The sequence below is a fragment of the Patagioenas fasciata genome, chromosome 12 (assembly GCF_037038585.1).
Source record: "Patagioenas fasciata isolate bPatFas1 chromosome 12, bPatFas1.hap1, whole genome shotgun sequence".
In the NCBI taxonomy this organism is placed as follows: domain Eukaryota; kingdom Metazoa; phylum Chordata; class Aves; order Columbiformes; family Columbidae; genus Patagioenas; species Patagioenas fasciata.
The window spans coordinates 8206836-8226805 of record NC_092531.1 but is presented as its reverse complement, the minus strand read 5'-3'; the positions used below and the strand labels follow the sequence as shown (position 1 = coordinate 8226805).

General features: G+C 37.8%; 1 protein-coding gene across 1 annotated transcript; it reads left to right on the top strand.

Moving 5' to 3' along the window:
- Positions 1-47: 47 nt before the first annotated feature.
- TSPAN3 (tetraspanin 3) lies at positions 48-19810 on the top strand. Its single transcript, XM_065847896.1, has 7 exons — positions 48-205; positions 9749-9940; positions 11006-11080; positions 13019-13120; positions 13482-13634; positions 13906-13989; positions 18867-19810. The coding sequence occupies exons 1-7, from the start codon at positions 143-145 to the stop codon at positions 18957-18959; spliced, it is 762 nt and encodes a 253-aa protein (XP_065703968.1). The 5' UTR covers positions 48-142; the 3' UTR covers positions 18960-19810.
- Positions 19811-19970: the final 160 nt, after the last annotated feature.

The window sequence follows — 19970 nt, the reverse complement described above, 5'->3', positions numbered from 1 at the left end:
AGGTTCCTCCGCCCCCTCTTCTCACGTGACGCGAGCGGCCGCCATCTTAGGCTCGTCGCGCCGCCGCCTGGGTCACGTGGGGCGGGGCCGGTGGCGGAGCGGAGGGAGCGGAGCGGCCGGAGGCTGAGGGGCGGCGGGCACCATGGGGCAGTGCGGCATCACTTCCTCCAAAACCGTCCTGGTCTTCCTGAACCTCATCTTCTGGGTGAGCCCACGGGAGTGTCGGGGTTGCCGGATGAGGGGCTGCCTGTCCCTCAGCGGTGAGGCGAGGGCCTGGACAGACCGCGGCGGGAGGCCGGGCCCTGAGGGCGCTGCGGGCCGGGCCCGGGCCGGCTCGCCGCTGGGCGCTGCTCTGGACGTACGGCAGCGGTTGGAGACTCCCCGCGCCGACTCGCCGGCTCTGCCGGTGTTTAAACGTTTTCTGTTTAACGGGCGCCTTGTGCCCCTTGGCGGGGCCTGACTGGTAGCGGCGGGCCCAGCCCCCTCTCGCTTAGTTCGCCCCCCCCCCAAGTTGGGAGGTGGATGAAGGCGAATCGGTTGCCTCGGTAGCTTGGCAGTAAAGGTTTAACGAGCGTTAGAGATCTTGAGGTAAAGGCGCTTGTGTAATCGAATACAGCTTGAGATGCATTATTGAGGTTTCCAGGTCTCTACCAGTTCAGTTTTTGTAGAGCTTTTATGGCCGTCTAGATTTTGGTCTTCTACTTTAAAGTTGTCTGTCCAGATACTTACTGGAGCAGCTTTTGTTCCTCGTATTTTTAACAGAAAATTAAGATAGATAAATACAACTTAATAGTCCAGAAACAAGTCAGTAGCCACAGTTGCATCGTAGTATTTATGCATCGCTTAAATCTGCCACAACTACAGTTGTGCTGACAGCAAGACAAAAGCTCACCTGGGCTGGGGGAACAGCAGCTTGCTGTAAGTGACTTTTCTCACGATGGACATGCAGGCTGTAGCTTGGCATTATATTCACTGTAGTAATTGGCCTGTCAGAACAACGTAACAATAAATGAGATAGAGGAATATGCTGTAGGCTTCAAGGATTCGTTTTCTGCATTTAGCTACTGCATTTCTCATTCTCTAATCCCAGCTCCAGCAACAGAAGATCTGTTGTCCCAGCTGTTCAAAGGTTTCAACTTTGAAAAAGTAATAGTAGGTAACAAGATATTAGAACATAAAAATGTAGCTATATATAGCTACATCATTTAGTATTGAAAGCTACATGAAATTTAACAAATGTTACAGGATAAATGTCTAAATTTTTATGAAGGAATGCTTCTCGTGAGCACCTAAAATGGAACATGGTCAGAGAAAATGCAAATTTGTGCAGCCTTGCTAGCATTTGTATGTACAACTGTTCAGAGTGATGAGCAGTAAATGTAAGGTATATTTGACTTTGTGGGGTGCGTATTAGGAATCTAATTGGGACTTTGAAGTATGAGGCAGTTAAATCAACCTTTTAGTACAGCAGTTTGTTTGGAATCTGCTTTGTTGGGTGTGGCTTTTTGTTACATGCATAGTTACAAATGGCATTAAAAAAAGCCACTTCATAGCTGGTACATCAGACTCAAGTTTTCGACTGGACATGTAGGTGTTGCAAGTTGCATTCTTGCTGGCATCTCTAAGTGGATTTTTCTTTAGTTGCTGATACACATTAGGTTCTGCTCTGGATAAATGAACAGAATATGTGTGTGTGCAATTTCTTCCCTACCCCGAAGGCTCAGTGGTACTTTTCATATTTTATATTTTGAAAAGGTATTGTTTGTTATTTGCTGGATTTAGTAGTTTAATTGCATGTTGGCATTTGCAATTATTCAACTTAAACAGTGGTGGGTACACAGTTATTTTGTGTAATACTGAATCTAGCACTTCAGTTTTTTATTACTTTTTTTTGTGACAAACTTGACTTAATTTTAAATAGATTGTATTTAGATAGGATGTAGATCATGTAAAATTAAAACATCACTAATTTTGTATTCTGTAAACCATTTCCAGCCTAAGAGGTCAACTTCTGGTAGCTTTTTGCCAGATAGGTAACTAGGTTGCTTGTGCTGGAACAACCTTGCTGCTCATCAGCTGCACATAGAATGAGGCAGGCTTTCTAAAAGTGAGAATTACAAAAATCAGTCCTCTCTTTAGCAAACTGTAGCATAAAAATAGGAAACGACATGCTTTCATCAAACATACATCTTCATTTTTTTACATAGCAAAAGAGAAGAAGTCCAACTCTTGATCTGTCATGTTTCGCTTGTGAACTGAGTTGACTGTGTATGTTAATGTTTGGTGCCCATGTAGTTGACAATGTAGTTGCTTCTGTGCTGTTTCAGGAGTCTTTTGCTTGTGTCATTCAGGTGTAGTTCCAGTTCTGACAATTGGATCATCCAGATTTCCACTTATACTTGGCAATAGATTACTGCCTATAATTTGTCAAGTAACCATGAAATTTGCTTTAATTGCTTTTATAAATTTAATATGTCTCTACAGGGTATCATATATAAATTTTACGTATTATGATTGTCAACATCTTCACGGTCATCTGTAGTAACAGTAAGTGCTCCTGCATAGTTTGGTATCAAAGGTCTGCAAGAATAGCTGATCAAAGTGAATTATAACTTTCCCCTTCCCCCCAACCATGGCTCCCTTATTAGTGGGAGGATGTGAATGTTCACAGTGCTTTGGTAGCTGTCATATGAATGTGAAATGTTCAGAAAATTGTCACTTCTGCTGAAGAAAAAGCAGAGATGTTTTTGTTATATTCTGTAGTCTAAGATGTAACTTCTTAAAAAAAAAAATATATATATATCTTCTAAGCCTTTTGAAAAAGGCAAATCAGGCTTGCTGACAGTTCATAGCCATACCCACTCCATCATCTATGAATGCTGACTTTAATAACCCAAACTTCACTCAGTTTGTCAGTGATTCTACAAGTTCATCTCTTTTTGAAAAGTCTTCTGCTACCTATTAAATTTTCTGGTTGACATAATAAATGTCATCTTGTTTCTGTTTAGCCTCGTGAAAACTTCTCTCACATCGTGTTAAATTCTTATATTAACTGTACATTCCTGCATGTTCTTAATTACCACAGGATTTTAATTTTTCTTTTAAAGAAAACAGACTGTGGAAACTATCTTCTTCTCACAGCGGGACAGGTGCTAGGTTATCATATAGAAAGCTGGATGGTTTTTTATGCAGCTTCCCAAGTTTTTGGTGTAGTACTTTGACACTTCAGCTAAGTTGTATTTGCAGGAATGTATGTCAAGCATCTACTTCTACTGTAGACACACATATTGCCTTAAAAACAAAGTACTGCAGCAAAACAGCGTGATGAGTGGTAATCATCAGTAGTAGCATGATGTACATCTTTCTGTCCTGCTCCTTCAGAAAAAGAGTGAATTCTGTTTCCAAGATACTTTAACTCAGTAGTTGCAAACTAACTTCTTAACTTGCTCTTGCAATTAAACTGACTTAAAATCATTACTTTTACAGTCCATTTGACTAAGCTACTATAATTTTTTGTGTGTGATTAGTTAGAGAAATCTCAAGGCTTCAGTTCTTTACAGCAATAATGCTTTCTATAGCTCTCTACTTGCTTTGCAACTTATGCATGCTCACCACAGTAACTGTAGTATAAGAAATTATCTAGTATTATCTTAGGGGAACTCACTGTGCTGTCCTTAAAAAGAGCTGTAGCTATCAATGTGTATTTAGTGTGTTTTGAGTTTCTGGTAGAGAAGAAAGAAAATGCAGCAAGAGGAAAAGTCATTGAAATTTAGCAGCAGAAAGAAAAAATAGACCTTACTTCCTCTTAAATGTAGGAATAAGCCTCCCTGTTTTACAGGGAGGTTGGGAATTGTCTCAGATCTGGACTTTAAAAGCTGGGATAATGAAGAAACTTCCCAAGAGTTTTTGATGATCAAAGACTATAATTGACAATCCCAAAAGCTGCCTGTCAGGGATTACTTGACTGAAGCCTTTTTTGTCTTGAAGGACGTTCACTTCTGGATGTGGAAGTCAAATGTTTTGTGCTTGTGCTGCTATAGTAAGGAAGTATTTGCAGGACTGTGTAATGGTTTGGAATCCTGTGCTTAAAGAAATTACTTTTACCCAAGTTAGAATTTAAAACTCATTAAGTGTTGTGGCCACGTGAGTGTTTTTCTTGCAATATCTGGACATGAATTTTCAAGTAGCAAACATGGACCAGGCCCTGATTCTTGGTAAGCCTTCAATGTGGTTTTAAGTAATATGGTAGTATCATTTATGTTTCTTTACAGGATGAGTTTTGACTCTTTGCCTGAGATTTTTCAGGATTTTTTGCAACTGGTTTTTCACTTAAAAGTAGAGCTAATACCCAACAGAAGCAAAAACAACGTGCAAAGTTAATGTGATATCCTTGAGTAGTACATGGAATTTTCAGTATCACTTTACCTGGTGAAATTTGGTAGCATCATTGTTCTTGTGGAGGGCAAGGAATCTGGAAACAGTGGAGCACCAGATCAAGTTACAGCCCTCATGACTCAATAAGTGTAAAAGAACAGCTATATTGTTAGCATCTCTTCCAGTTAAAAAGAAATACTCAGTCTGCTGATGCACTGCCTCTTGCAATTAGTGATACTCACAATATGTAATGCCAGTGCAAAAGCAGCCTAGCTCAGCCTTTTGCTTTAGTTGCAAAAGCATTTGAATTTGAGGCTTTTATGTGTAGTGTTACAGAATTGAATTTGGCTAGTATAGGCAAAGCAGTCTGGCTTACTTGAATTTTACATGCCTTTGTCTTATAACCCTTTGGAATATTTCTACCTGTGTTACAAAGTGGAATGGAATAGCAAGGTAAACAGCAAAGGAACATGAAAGACAATACTTTGTCAAGATATAAGTCTTTGGACCAGTTTTCATCAGGCCTGTTTGGGAGCGACATTAGTAGGGTACTACGGGGAAACATTAGTTTGTAAATGGAGCTGCTGTGTCTGTGGTTGATAAATAAATGATCAACAGAACAAGTAGTTTAAATATCGTACTTTCCAGTCATCATCACCTTAGCCAAATTTTAACTTTCGAACTGCTACAGTATGTGAGCATTACTGAAAACTTGGTGTGTGTTTGCAGCCTACTTAAGCAAACAAACAAAAAACCCCAAACATACATGCTTTGAGTGACGTTTATATTTGCCTATGTAATTGTGTCATTAGATCTCCAGTTCTTTGCATGCTTGTTTGACTTCTAAAAATCCTTAAAAGCCCATGCCAAAGCAATAATATCAAGTTTTTTCTGAATGATAAGAGATCTACATATTTTTACATTTTTCCTCTGATGAAAGGGATGCTTAATTTTTCAAACCTTCTCCAACGAACTGTCTTCATTGAGTGTACTTGTCTGGGCAGTCTTTTTTAAAGCTTAATTCATCTGAGTATGACACTTTAGATTCAGTACTACAAATTGGATGCAAACAACTGTAAAAGGATGTGTGAATGCTGAATAACCAGTCACCTCCCTGGAGCACACATGTGACCTGGCATGGATTCAGGAGCTGCTGCCATCTCTACTCAGAGCCTTGAGCAGATTAAGTTTGAGAAATCTTTCTTCAATCCCTGTTTATCAAAGACTTATTTGAACTGTGAGCAGTTCATATATTTGGCTTCCATTTGTTGATAGTAAATGCATGATTGTAAATGTAGTAGCTTTTTATCCAATGCCTTTGACTTGAGCAAGTTTGAACTTCCGTAGATTTATTGTTTATTCTGCAAGATAGTAAGTATTGAGATTTGGATTATTTTGTGCATTTTTTAAAAAAACTATCCTTGTGTCTTTACTTGTGATACAGGTTTTCCGTTTTCCATTCCCTTTTAGAGAAGCGAGTGATTTAAGTGCAAGGTAGTATTTTGGGGGTTACATTTTTTTTCTTTTTAAAAGCACATGTTCTACTTTATTGTTGAGTTGCAACAGGTAAAATATGTGCATTTAACTGGTACAGCATGGATCAATGTAGATTGCATACTTTGTATAGGTAAAACTAGGTATTTATATGTTGTCACAGTATTTATGCTTTATTTACATTAACATATAACATGGTACTACAGAGGGGGAACAAAACCCAGTTGTGCTGAGGACCAGATGTTGAAAGTACTGTGTTGTGGGGAGGGAGGAAGGTCCCATGGACTGAAGACCTATAAGCAGCTAGCACAGTAAATGTACTCATCTTCTGGCTTGGTTTCAAAGAAAGTGAGGCCTATTGTACGCTCCTAAGACTATTCAGTGATGCAAACCAGAAAGTCATAAGTGAAAATTACCAGAAGAGGAGCAAAAATATTTGCTTCAAAAACACTTTTCTAATCCCAACTAAAATGCTGATTTAGAGACCTCTCTGGTTTAGAGCAGGCTGAAGAAAACACTAAGCATCCCGTGGTTGTGCTGTGAGAGGAAAAGGGAAGGCATTTGAGACTTGTTTTCCTGTAAACTAACTGGGTAGTGTTGCTGTTTTCATTGTTCTGTGAGAGACTAGGTATTATACCTGTACAAAAATAGCGTTAAACTGTGATACACAGGAAGGAAGTGTTAAACTTCGTAGCTTTTAAAACTTGTGGAAAGTCCAGCTGGCACCTTGGCTTTCAGGACTTCTGCCAGCCCCCTGCTCCCCCGAAAATTACTTGAAGTGATTCTGAGGAAGAAATAGCAGTAATTTTTCAGGATATGGTCGCTGCATCAAGTAGAGGTGATGTCTTTATCTTCAGCTTCCTCGTTGTTTTAGTGCAAAGTTTATAGACATATGAATGCACACTACTGTGCCCAAAATTCTGTAGTTTCTTTCATAGAAACACAGCCTCTTGTAGAAGCAAAACCTAAGGCCAAATGCTGTCATGGTTGGTTAGTTATTATAGTACCATGTGTGGAAAGGATTTAGTGAAGTCTTCAGACCAGACTACTTTAATATGAAAAGTCCAAGGAAAAATCTGCCTTTCCAATAGTCATTGCAAAATATTAATTTTTATAAAAGCCCAGAGTGTGACTCTTCTTAGTTTTTGAGACAGTATTTAATCTCTACACTACTCAGACTCATCTGCCATAATATTGGAAGAGCGAAGTTCCTTAAACTATGTATGCTGCTTGAAGTAGGAGAGGAAAGCTAACACCTGTAGACAGTTTTTCAAAGGTTAAGCTTACTTTTTTGTTTCAAATATATGTCTTCATGCTGTTTATGAACCAGATTTTTCTTAGATAAGGAAGCCACTTAAATTCCTCACAACAGAGAAGAACAAAGGGATTCTGATTTCAGTTCTGTGGTATATTTTCTGTGCCTGATGCCAACCACAGCCGTGTTCTTCATCTGCCACCTTGCAACATACCATATATCTAACAAGTGTTGTAGTTCTTAGAAATGGGAGATTACATCACTGTCCTGTCATTCACACGCTTCATTGCTAGGCAACAGTTAATGTAATTCCATTTTTCAGTGACACTACTTTGAATCTTTGCTTTGTGTACAAAAATTGTATGTCTGCATTTTGCAATGTTGTACATAAGATGGCAGGATTTTTATAGTTGGATTAGTATTTCAACATCTTTTGTGCAAAGGGCTGATTTTGTAGTAGCATTTTCACTTTGGATTTTCCTGTCTGGAGAAGACATCTTGCTGTTGGTCTGTGACTGTTACTGAATTTTCAGTTTCACTGCTGTTGTGTCTACATAGCACCTTTTATTGAATGAATATGAACCTTCTGGATGCTTTTAAGATTCCTGTGGAGTACACACCTTCACTGCAGAAAGAGTCAGGGAGGTGAAATATATTGCTCAGATCCACGCAGAACTGATGATACTTTTGAGCTGCCTCTTAATACCTTTTTCTTTGACGTAATGTTTTGTACAAAGTGCTGTGGGGGATATTCCATATGTAAAGTATTATTCTATAGTGTTTATGCAATATTGTTTTATAGGAAATAGTTGCAGTAGTATTGCAGTACTTTTTGTACATAGTAGTGAACAGTGCTGAAATACTAGGGGCCCATCTTCTTATGGCTTATCCTGCTCTGTGCCACATTGAAGCAGGATGTCCAGGGAGTTTGTGGAATCTCCATCCATAGACTTTGAAGATGTTGGACAAAGCCTTGAGCAACCTGGTCTGAATTCATTTTTTACCCTGCTTAGAGCAGGAAATTGGACTAAACAATCTCCTGAGGTCCCTCCTGGCCTAAATTATTAATGGATTCTTTGATTCTACAGTAGCATGACCCAGACTTGCAGTATTGTATCTACTGGTACTCACAATATATGTGTCTGTCCACCCTCATCTTTGCAGTCCAGGGGCAGGGGTAGTTAAAAGGCCACAGAGTGGGAAAGGAGGCTGGAGGCAGCCTGCAGTGTTCTTGCCCAGATAGAACTGAAGTGTGTAATGTTTCGGTTGGGTGAACTTGTGTGTCCAGGCTACGGATTGGATTGTGATGGGGACCACCACCCTTTACAGCAAAATAAAATGTCCCAGATCATAACATAGTTGCATCTCCTGAGTGGATTGATAGAGCTTAGCCTTCGTATTGGGACATGAGAAAAGTGTGTCAGGACATTCTAAAAATTATATTGTCTGTCATTGCAAATCAATTGACTATAATTGCTTCATTTTAATATATAGCGAGACTTTTTCGTTCTGCAGCAAGTGTGAAGACAGTTATGAAAGGCATTTATAAAGCAAAGATTGATAAGGTCCTTTTACTTTGAAATAAAAGTGTGTTAGCTGGCTTGTCAAGCAACAGCTGTCTGTCCTTCACTAGGTCTGCTCAGCTTACAAGTTAATGAAGGTGTTGGTTGTGTTGGGATCCCTGTAGCTGTAAGGGAGGTAAGGTCATATCAGATTGATATAAATGAATTGTCTTAGTGTTTTAAATCCATATAGTGGCGGATCCATCCTATAGGTCTTATTTGCAGTAACTTTTAAGTGAGTTTGGTTTTTGGGTGTTGTGGGTTTTTTTGCTTCTTTGTTAAATATAGACCATTTTCTACAGTGATCCTTCTGAGAATATATTTTTTTAAAAACTGGAAGGTTTTGTGCTATGTGTCACCAGATGTCTGGTTCTGTCTTGTAATAATTGGTGTTCTCTGTTTATGCCCACCTGCTTAGTTGGTTAGAATCAGATTTTCTAGTGCTCTGAACACTTCAAAAAGGTGGCTGTTTCTAGCCGTTCATTTATCCCTAGCAGAGGTTGAAGTTTGCAATCTGTTCTTCTCTAACATTAAATCATAGCTATCAATCAGAATCAAAATGGAATAATAAATATTAGGAGGTAAATAATGGTGGATAAAACAATTGCATACATGTTCTGAATTGCTGTTGAATAGCAAATAACTTGCTGCTTGGATGGGCTGGAATTCTGTTCTCAAAAGTATGAGTATTGTGAGTGTTAGACTATGTCAAAAGTTTAGTTCACAGCATGGGAAGGAAGTATTTGAGAACAAGGAGCGAGATTTTGGTGTTCGTAGCATGGTTACCCTCACTATTTTACTGTGTGCCTCATAAGACTTGTACAAGTAGTCATAACTAAATCTGTCCAGATTAAATGTAACTTGAAAACTACTGGCTGGCCTCCATTTGAGATGTTCCTAATAAACATGTGCTATAAGCTAGCAAAGATGTCTAAATTAAAAGAGGATCTAATTTCTGAGGATGACTAGCTTATGTTTTATTAAATATTTGTTGCAAAGTAGGCTTGCTGAAAGGAGGGTTTGGTGTTCAAAGAAACATAATGTGTTCTTTTGTCTGTTGTAGGCAGCAGCAGGCATACTGTGCTATGTGGGAGCCTATGTGTTCATCACGTATGATGACTATGATCACTTCTTCGAAGATGTCTACACACTAATTCCAGCAGTTGTTATCATAGCTGTGGGAACACTTCTTTTTATTATTGGGCTTATTGGATGCTGTGCCACAATTCGAGAAAGTCGCTGTGGACTTGCTACGGTAAGTTGTGGAGTTTTTCTGTGATGGTGTTTGCCTGTTATATATTTGGCCACCTTCCCTTTTAATAGACTACTAAAATATATATCTTTTAGAAGTTTGTTCTAATCTTATTTTGTGGCCTTGAATGTTTTCCCTTTTTATTTTGTTACGAACATCTTACTTCAATTTTCCGTTCTGTATGATAGTGTTAAATTAGGCAGTTCCAGCAGCAGAAGGTTCCTCAGTTTTAGCTTTTTTAGAACTATGGTCATCTCATTTAAAAAATTTAAAACCATATCATTAAGTCATCAAAGTTTTTAAATCTCACTTTTATCAGTTCTGGTTGAAAAGCTGAAATTGGACAGAGACTCTTGAGCCAGAAACCTTCTTGTTTTAAGTATGCTGCATCAAGGTTAACTGAGGGGTTTTATGGTGCCTAAATATTTTTTCTGTTTGGCTTAATTTGGACACTTGGTTTGCAGCATTTTATGCCGTATGTTTCCAAGCATTTCAACTTTAATTTCTACTTGATAATCAAGTAGGAGAGAAGAGAGGTCAGTATTTAAGCTGTCCCCATGGGGATTTTTTTGGTTGGATGCTGTGACTACTAGACTACTTTAGCAGTTTATTTTACATGTGCTCTAAAATATATCAGGACAAATGCATAACTTGCCATCTCTGTCAGTTCTTACAGGGCTTAACCTGAAGAAACATTTTCTTAGTCCACCTACTACTCTTAGTAAAAGCCTAAGTAGCTTCTTTGATGTGACATTTCTGTTTATCTAACAGAAAGAAAATTGACAGAAACATTTGATTAAAGCACTGCAGTACAGTGCTTTGAGTCCTCTTGATCAGCACTTGCCTGGCTGGGAAGCTTCTTATTAGTTGGTGAAGCTATGAACACTAGTTTCTTGAATGAAGTTATTTCTGGGCTCATTCTGTCAGCTTAATTGCCTGCTTTAAGTTGTCTGATAAATCAAAACCTTGGCTGAAAAAATTCCTTTAAATACCAAAATCTGTATAGAGAATTTCAGAAAGTAAATGGGTAAAACTATTTGCACAAACACTCTTGATTGTATTTTGCAGTTTGTGATCATCCTGCTCTTGGTTTTTGTCACTGAAGTTGTGGTGGTGGTTCTTGGATACATCTACAGAGCAAAGGTAATAACTACTCAGTTTCAGTAAATGTTTTCTTGTGAACAAAATACAAAGATGTAGTCTTTACTGTATTCAATTCTGTAGAACTGTTCATGGGTATTTGTTAAAGCAATAAAACCAAACCTGTAAGTGGGTTTATTTGAGATATCAGTATCTTAAAATGCTTCAAAGCTAAGCAGAAAGTTTTCTCAGAGCCAAAAAAAATAGCTGGAATCTATCATTAGTAGTTGGACAGTGGAGGGGAGTTGTGTAGTTGGTACCTTTCTGTTTTCCAGATGGCCTTTTAATTTATTTATGCTTTGAGTTTGTGAATGATTTAGGTTACACAATATTTGAACGTAAGGCATATTGTTTTGATATGCAACAACTTAAATGTTCTCTTTTGTTTTGGTATACAAACCAACACTGCATAATAATAAAATCAAATAGATTGCATATGTTAATCTATACTGGCTTCATACAAGTTGTTGACAAGGCTTATGGCTAAAGAAATGGACTTTTCCCACTGTTTAATGGCAGTAGGGATTAAGCAGGTTGTCAGTTGGTTAAGGACTAACGGGCTTTTTTGGCCTGTGTGGAGTAGTTAACTCTCTTCATTTTTCAGAAAACCTGCCAATTAGGTAGAGCTAGTGATTTCTGTTTGTATTTCATGTAATTTGCAGGTCTTTCAGACCTATTGTTGCCCTTATTGAACCATAAGTCAAATGCTATACAACCAAGCACTAAAATTATTTTAAAACCTATATGACAAATTGAACAGCTGCTTAATTATATGAATCAAAATTGTAGATCACGTTTAGTTAAATCATCAAACAATTGATTTTAAGCTAGTCTGAAACAAGTTAAATTTGCAGGCTAAATTGACTTTTATTTGTATCAATCTTGATACAGATTTACTTATAAAGATAACCAGCATTCTTGGGCGGGGGGAATGAAGCTGCAGAAAATTCTTCCCTTAAAGCATTTAAGCGTTTGATGTGTTGTCAAGACCTTCCTGTTGTAACTTGCAAATCTAAAGAATATGCATGATTGATTAATGCTCATTCTTAAGCTTATGTTCCTTGCACATAATTCCTGTTGAATATGATGGGAAAAATCAATTCAGAGCTACTCTTACTACTGTACAAGTGTTTAGCTACACCAAACTTTCTGTGCATTTAAGTAATAGTTTACAGTGAAAGACATTACTTAAAAAATTCTAGTAAGATTTCTTCCAAAATGGGCATTATAAGACGCCTTTTTGGGGGACAAGTGTTGATTCTTGGGTGGCATCCATTTCTAACTCATGCTTGACAGCATCTTTAGCAGCCTGACTCATTTGCAGTAGCTTTAGGAGCTATTCCAGTAAGTGTTGCTATGTACTGCTGTCAGTGTTTCTCACCAAGTGTGGGGGGACTGGGACTGAAAAGAGAACTTGGTCACTGTAGGGCAGAACAGTCAGCTAGAAGACCTCATCTTTGAGAATTTACCTGTGCCTCAGTGAGAATGGAAGAGCAGGTACTTACTCATATCCTTGTGGTCCAAAAGGGAACAAGTTGGCCCAGATGGTTATCTGAGGTTTGGTTTGGAACTCTGAAGGAGGAGTAGGAAGTGGAAAGGTGAATACACGCTCTCACAGAGAGCCCTTAACTTCATGGAATGTCTGCCGCAGTGTCCTCAAAAAAGCAATTTCCTTTCTGAGCTACATTGCTAAGCTGCCTAGTGTAAAATCTTAGCTGCTTTCTTTTTTTTTTTCTCATCCGTTAGCTGCCATCTAGCAACATCTTTGTGAAAGTCAAGTTAGAATTTTAAAAAGCTGTACCATGAAATTATGCGTATTTCAGATGATAGTGTGTTTCCTTGGTTTCCTGAGCTACTGTAATTAGAAGTGAAATAATTTTACCTAGATCTGTACTACTCCTGTTGATGTGCTAATGCAAATGCTTTGCTAATATTTCACAGGTGGAGGATGAAGTTAATCACAGCATTCGGAAAGTATACAATGGATACAATGGAACAAATCCTGATGCAGCCAGTCGTGCTATTGACTATGTACAGAGGCAGGTGAGATGGCGAGACACATGGGAACTCTTTAGCCCTCTGTGTCCTTTAAACACAGATGTTGTGTTGCTCTGCCACTTGTTTAGCATATCTTCCTCCATTCTGACAAATCTAGGAAACAGCTGATTGGTCAATAAATAGCTTACCTTGCTTAAAATTAATAGACTTATGATGTTGCTGATCGAGAGATGCATTTTGTGTAGTTGGGTGTGTTTGGATTCAAATATTTGGTACTTATGCATTTTTCCACAGTAAAACATAATCTTAGTATGCTTTTGTCCTTGGCGTTGCAATTAGAATTGCTGTCTCGTCACACTTTTTGACTGATAAACACATTGGCTCTTCACCTGTGTGATTTTTTCAGTTGCGCTGCTGTGGGATCCGTAACTATTCAGACTGGGAGGATACTGTCTGGTTCAAACAAACTAAAAATAACAGTGTGCCGCTCAGCTGTTGCAAAGCAACCCTCAGCAATTGTACTGGCAGTTTGACCCGCCCGATGGACCTTTATTCTGAGGTAAGACAGCTGAAGTAGCTACGTGCTTTTGCTGATAATTATTTTTCTTTTCAGTGGGAGCCTGAAGTCTTGGGTGTAGTCGCTTTAACAGGAAATAAACATGGTTTCTGGAGGAATAACAACCCTCTCCATTATTTTCATCTGTGATATATGAAGTAATGACTCTTTCAGTGTTTGTATTATCTTTTTGCCCTGTTTGATGCTGTGGGGTTTTTTTGGTGTGTCTACATGTGCTTCCCAGATGAATATGTAAGAAATCTACTTGTTTCAGGGATGTGAGGCTCTGGTTGTAAAGAAGCTTCAAGAGATCATGATGTATGTCATCTGGGCAGCACTAGCATTTGCTGCTATTCAGGTAAGAGAATGTTCTATTAGCTGCAAACTTGTTCTTAAATGAAATTCTAAACTACTGTCCAGGTTATTACAAGTATGCACGGTAGACCCTACTTTGTTTGGAGAATATATGAATGTCAGTCAGAAGGATCTAAACACTTGGATACAGAACTTCTCAACCATGCATGGTCTAAAAGCTACTGCTGTGTAGATTTATATTCTGTTAGATTTGAAGACAGCTAAACAGTTAGTGTTACATGCCATAATCTGCTAGAATGTAAATGGTAAATTATTTATTGAAAACTAATTATCTAAGTATCAAGTATCATGAACATGCCCAGATGGCATTTAACACTTGAAGAATTTGCACAGTATTTAATTTCCAACTCTAAAACAGGTAGCTCATACTGCATGAAATTTTAGAGGTTCATCAACTTAACTGTGCTTCATGGCATACAAATAATGTCAGGAGCACCCAGGAGGTACACCAGGGGTTTTGATAGCATACACTGCTCTTGTTCAACTGAGCTTTGTGTTGTCTTCAAGATTTATTGGTTTCTGGACTTAAGGGAAAAAAACAAACAAAAAAAACACTCTAAACTGGAGACCCTGCCTTCTTAAAGTTGAGCGCAGGCTGTTTCCCACATGAACCTTAATTGTTACCCTGGTCATAAAAAAGTAACTGAGGAAATAGGCTAATATGTATCTCAGTATTTATGTAGGTTTTTTAATAAAAGATGAGGATTGTCTTCTAAGCAAATCTATAAAATTGGAATTTTGAATGCTCATCAATTTTGTAGGCTTATTATGTTAATCATGTTATTTTGAGACTGTACCAATGTTATGGCTTCTGAGAAATGTAATACATATGCTGAATCCCAAGAGACTTTAATATTGAAGTTACTTTTATGCCCTTGATAGCATTTGAATTCATAAAATATTGTAACATCTTGAATCAGGCTGTTTAGGCACTTCTGTTTTCAAATGTAGCTTTTGAGCTGGATTCTATGTTTCAAGGTAAGCTTTTGCAAACAATCTTGTGAAAATATGGTTAAATTTCTGTTCTAACGCTAGAAGGATATACTCATAGATAACACTGTATACGGTAATACTATTGAGCTGTCCAGAACCAGATTACTTTCAGCTATGGAACTTTTAAATTGGTGAGATGTGTGCTGAATCTTCTGAAGGAAGGTATTTTTTAATTGCCGTTCTTAAAACTTTACCTGTTAAAGTAATACTTAGTCATCTTGAACACTGAAATATATTTGTGTAATGTAAATGAATGGATTTACCACAACCATGATTACTGTGGCAGATTTTTATGTATGAAAAAATGTGTTCCAAGGCTGGGTGAGCTGAATCCCAAGAGGAGGCATTATTTCAAGTTTTGGAGTTTGCAGGTTGATTCATGGGTCTGCCCCAAAATGCAGCACAGTTATAATCCTCTGTGGGATTGGGCCAGAATTTCTGACACATGCTTGCAATGGAAATGTGGCTGCTTGCACCCTTCTGTTGGTCCTGGCTCAAGAATTCTAGGCAAGCATGTTAGTTGTCTCCCTTCTGTAGTGGGTACCCTTTGATTTGTCTCAGCATGTCAGTTTTCAAGCTATTGGCAGAAAGTACATATTGTCTAAATAGTTGCAAAAAAACCAAGAACATCAGAGAAACTTCTTTGCAAGTGCTGCAGTATAGTATTTTGTAATCTTTTTGGTTAAAGTTAAAACAAGTTATCTGATATCTTTTTAGAAAATGAATAGCGGAAAGATAAATATAGAATACAGTGTGTTGGAAGTTTCTGTCTAGTAATATTTACTGAGTGGTAATCATATTTCAGTCTCTGAGGTGATATTCTTGTATCTTTGCTCCACAGTTCAAATGGTTGTAAATTCATGCTTTAAAATGACTCAGTCAAGTTGATACTACACAGTATTCGAACTGTTGTATTATTTATCTCCTGAAACTTAAAACAGAAACTGTGACATCCTCTTACTTGTCATACAGAGTTGAAGTATGTACTTAGCCTGATCCTCAGCAAAGCAGTCTGTGGGCTAATTGAAATGGAGATAAGAATGTAAAGCTCAGGAAATGGCCTGTAACTTGGGTCTTTTCTTGGAAACTTAGAGTAATTATGTTTTTCTTACCTTTTGGTGACTTTTACTACTGTTCCTGTACTCACTGCCTGGAGTCCACCCTGCGCTGATTGTTATTTCCTATGTTATGCAATAAGGCTGGTCAAAAAATGTAGCCTTCAGTGCTTTCTTTAAAATGAAAACACTGAGAGGAGGAGAATTAGTGCAGGGCTTGGAATCTGTGCAAAACTTAGTCTTTTCTGCATAGAAGCAATTTTTGTGATACTCATGTTTCAGTTACCGTGGGGATCTTCCCTGGTCTCAACCCCAGTGACAGCACAGAACCGTTCACAAGTAGGAGGCAAGCTGGAGGGAGCAAAGACATTGCAGTGCAGTAGAATTTGCTGCTTGATTTGCTGCAGAGTTCGTTCTTAGACATAGCTTTTGTAGTTGGGGAGTGTCTGTAAGATGAGCTTGACATATGTGTATACAGACAGTGAGCTTTTTTTTTGGTACAAAAAAAAGACAAAATAGTTTAGAAGATTGGATCTAGTTACTACTAGTAGACATATTTAAAAATAAAATAATAGTTTAAGAAAATCCAAAACAAGTTAAACCTTCTGACCATGGGAGTTGTCTGAACTTCTCTGAAAGTTAAAGAGAGGGATGCATAGATCCTTCCTCAACACAGACTTCTCAAATATTTTTGTTTACAATACTAAGTAGCAAGTGAAGCAACAGAATCAAATGCCTTGGAATAGGTTTTAGAGATCCTAGCATATTTTTTTAATGACATAATAATAATTTCTGCAGCAAAAGTTGAAATATGGGAGTTAGTTCTATGTTTACAGTGAATTCTAGGAAAATGCTTGGTGGTTTCCGAAGGAATATAAATGGTTTAAAGAGTAACTCAGAAGTTGATTACAGTAGTCTTATTGTAGTATCTAATTGTTTCAGATTTGCAGAACTCTGTATAGATTGAATGTCTTGAGTGACTCATTGAACAGAATTGTCTTTGTGTAAATAACTAAATGTGATGGAAGTACTTTTATTTATTTGACATACATGACTAGAATGAATTGTATTAGAAGACTAAAGGAGATGTACCTCTGCAGCACTCTCTTCATTATATCCTTATTTTGAACAGGGAAAAAGATGTTTTTGTACTTGCAGGCTGTGAGCCTTCTTCTGAGTTCTGTAGCCACTGGCAACTACCATGAATTCTCCATTTCAGAAGTCCAATTTAAGGTTTTTTTAATTATGGATATTACCTCCTTCACTTAGAAGAGCTGTGTCCATGTCATTCTCTCACGTAATCGTTTTTTCCTCTTACTCTGCCATTAATATGACAACCTGAATAACCTCTTCTAGTTGAAGATGTCCCTGCTCACTGCAGGACTGTTGGACTAGATGACCTTTTAAAGGTCCTTTCCAACTCAGACCATTCTATGATTCTATAACGTATTTGGGAGTTAGTCTGTGAGCACTGATGGAAAGCAAAGAAAGGTGCTGTTTTTACCAGCAGTCTGAAGTGCCATTCTCCGTGTGCTTTTTGGAATGTGAGCTGGTTTCTGCTGTAGATCCAAAGCATATAATACATTCCAGACAAAGGATATTGTTAATCTTTACAGCTTGTTCCTTTCCAGGAAATTAAAAGATCACACTAGAATTTCATCGTGACTTTTTTAATCACTGATTATTTAATCTCAGGATTTTTAAAACATTCTTCAGTCTTCCATCAGACTTAAGTACTACATTGCATGTATCATCATTTAGTTTTAAAACTCGTTACACGTGTGATGTTTGCATCAGACTTTATTTTAAAAGTAATTCTCCTTTTGTCCCACTACTGTATTTTTCACTGGGTTTTTGCTGTATCAGTGAAGAAGCTTTACATGTAGTCATCTGCTCATCCATTTCGTTCTGTTTTGCTTTCTCTTCAAGGGTGTTTTGAGTTTGTTCTGATTTGATTTTAAGAAACTTACCTTCTGGATGATGCTTTATAATCCAGAGCCATGACAGGAGCATCTTGAAATATTTGCATCTGTGAATAAACTTGTATGCATATGACCAAATGAATACAGTCTCTACTAGAAGCTGTTGCCAATTACTGTAGACCATAGAACACAGTGCTATACCTGATTTTTTTATTTAGGTATGCTCTTACTCTACCTTCAAGATATGTGCAGCTTCTGTAAAATATAATGCCCCACATCCCTGATTACATTCATCTGATTTTAAGTCTTGTAAATGTGTATGGGGTGATCATACCCTAAATTCCTGGCGAACTGACCAGCACAGTCATGGTACTGTTAATAGCAGGAAAAAGTCTAAAAGTGAATAATTCACATTGGACTTAAGCTTTCTAATATAACATGTTTACAGAGACTGAGCATTTGGGATTTCAGCAGTGAAATAGGTACATAAAACTCTGAAGTCTTGCTCTTTCTCATCATAGCAATTAGAGGCTAATGCATTTGAATTTCACTTTGATTTTTCATATCAGATACAGTATCTAAAAGTCTGTACCATTCAGTTAAAAACCAGTAGTGTCTTCCATCTGAATTATTGAGACAGAATACAAGTTGCTGACCAAAAAAACTTCTGCTAAAGATGTCCTAGACAATCTTGCAAGAAAACAAAGCTGGAGTTTGTGGCCCTCACTTTCACAGCAGGAAATGAAGCTTTGTCAAGAACAATGCATTTGTTGCCCTTTACCTTATGGACAATGACAGTCTTGCGCATGCTGAAAATTTCTGTGCTGAGGTTAAATCTCTTGAAGTACCTTCTTTGTACTCAGCTTGTTTTCTTTTTTTCCCCTCCATAGCTTCTGGGCATGTTGTGTGCCTGTATAGTACTATGTAGGAGGAGTCGGGATCCTGCCTACGAACTTCTCATCACTGGCGGAACCTATGCCTAGAAGAGAATACGAACACGCAGTTCAATCTTATCTCACTTGTGTGGAAGGTGGATGGGCCAGGTCTACTGCGATTGCTTTCTTGCTCTAAGCTTGGTCAGAGCACACCTTTCACAGATGGGACAGCCGTACTGTACACTGGTGACGGGCAAAACAACTCAGCTTTACACACACCCATATAATTACCTGTGACTTTCACTGTTTTAGCCAGCTATTCATGTATCTCAATGTTTTAGTATACTAGTAAACTTTCTAATTTCAGAACCATTTGCAAGTGAAGTGGAATTTGGTTGGTATGAAAGTCAAAGGATGTGTGCCTACTTTGGTAGATTACCTCTAAGCATTAACTGGCTGATTCCTGAATATAGAGAGAGGATTTCTTAAACCTTCACTACATGAAACGTTTTGGCCAAAGTTGTACAAAGGAAGCCAGCTGGATTTAATTTGAGAAAAAAAATTAAGTTGCCCCTTACCAGTGTTGCTTTTTAAAAACACTTAAGTGAAGTCCAGTACACTTTATATGTAAAAATGTAAAAATAAAAAAAGACTAACCAAAATATTAGGATCGTGTGACTGCAGTTTTGACCTTCAGAGATCAAATCTTTCAAACATTAGTGGTTTAAACTATAAGCTGGCTTTTCAGGATTGTAATGTATGCACTACTGTTCTATAATGAAATACTGCATTTTTCTATGAAGAGAGGTTTTATGTGTTGAGTGAACTGTTAGACTGTAGATCTTGACTTGGTTTGGAAACAATGTAGCCATGTAGAGTAGCAAAGTAGTATGTGGAAGTTATCTCAACTGTAAATAGTAAACCCGATTAAATAAATCTCTGTATATCCTCCCTGTAAACATGTCTTGTTTTCTGTTAAAGATTCCAGTGTATTTGTTCAAGTGGAGTCCTGGTGTGCTGGAAGCATAAGCTCTAGTATGCAAGTACTGCTTTGAAGTGTCTTATTTTAACAGATCTGTATTTAAGGTTTGGAAGCTTGATTGTTCTTTTTGTTTGAAA

Coding starts and splice junctions, on each gene's coding strand:
- TSPAN3 (XM_065847896.1), top strand. CDS start 143: ATGGGGCAGTGCGGCATCACTTCCTCCAAAACCGTCCTGGTCTTCCTG. Junction 11,081..13,018: donor GATACATCTACAGAGCAAAG/GTAATAACTACT, acceptor AATATTTCACAG/GTGGAGGATGAAGTTAATCA. Junction 13,990..18,866: donor TAGCATTTGCTGCTATTCAG/GTAAGAGAATGT, acceptor TCCCCTCCATAG/CTTCTGGGCATGTTGTGTGC.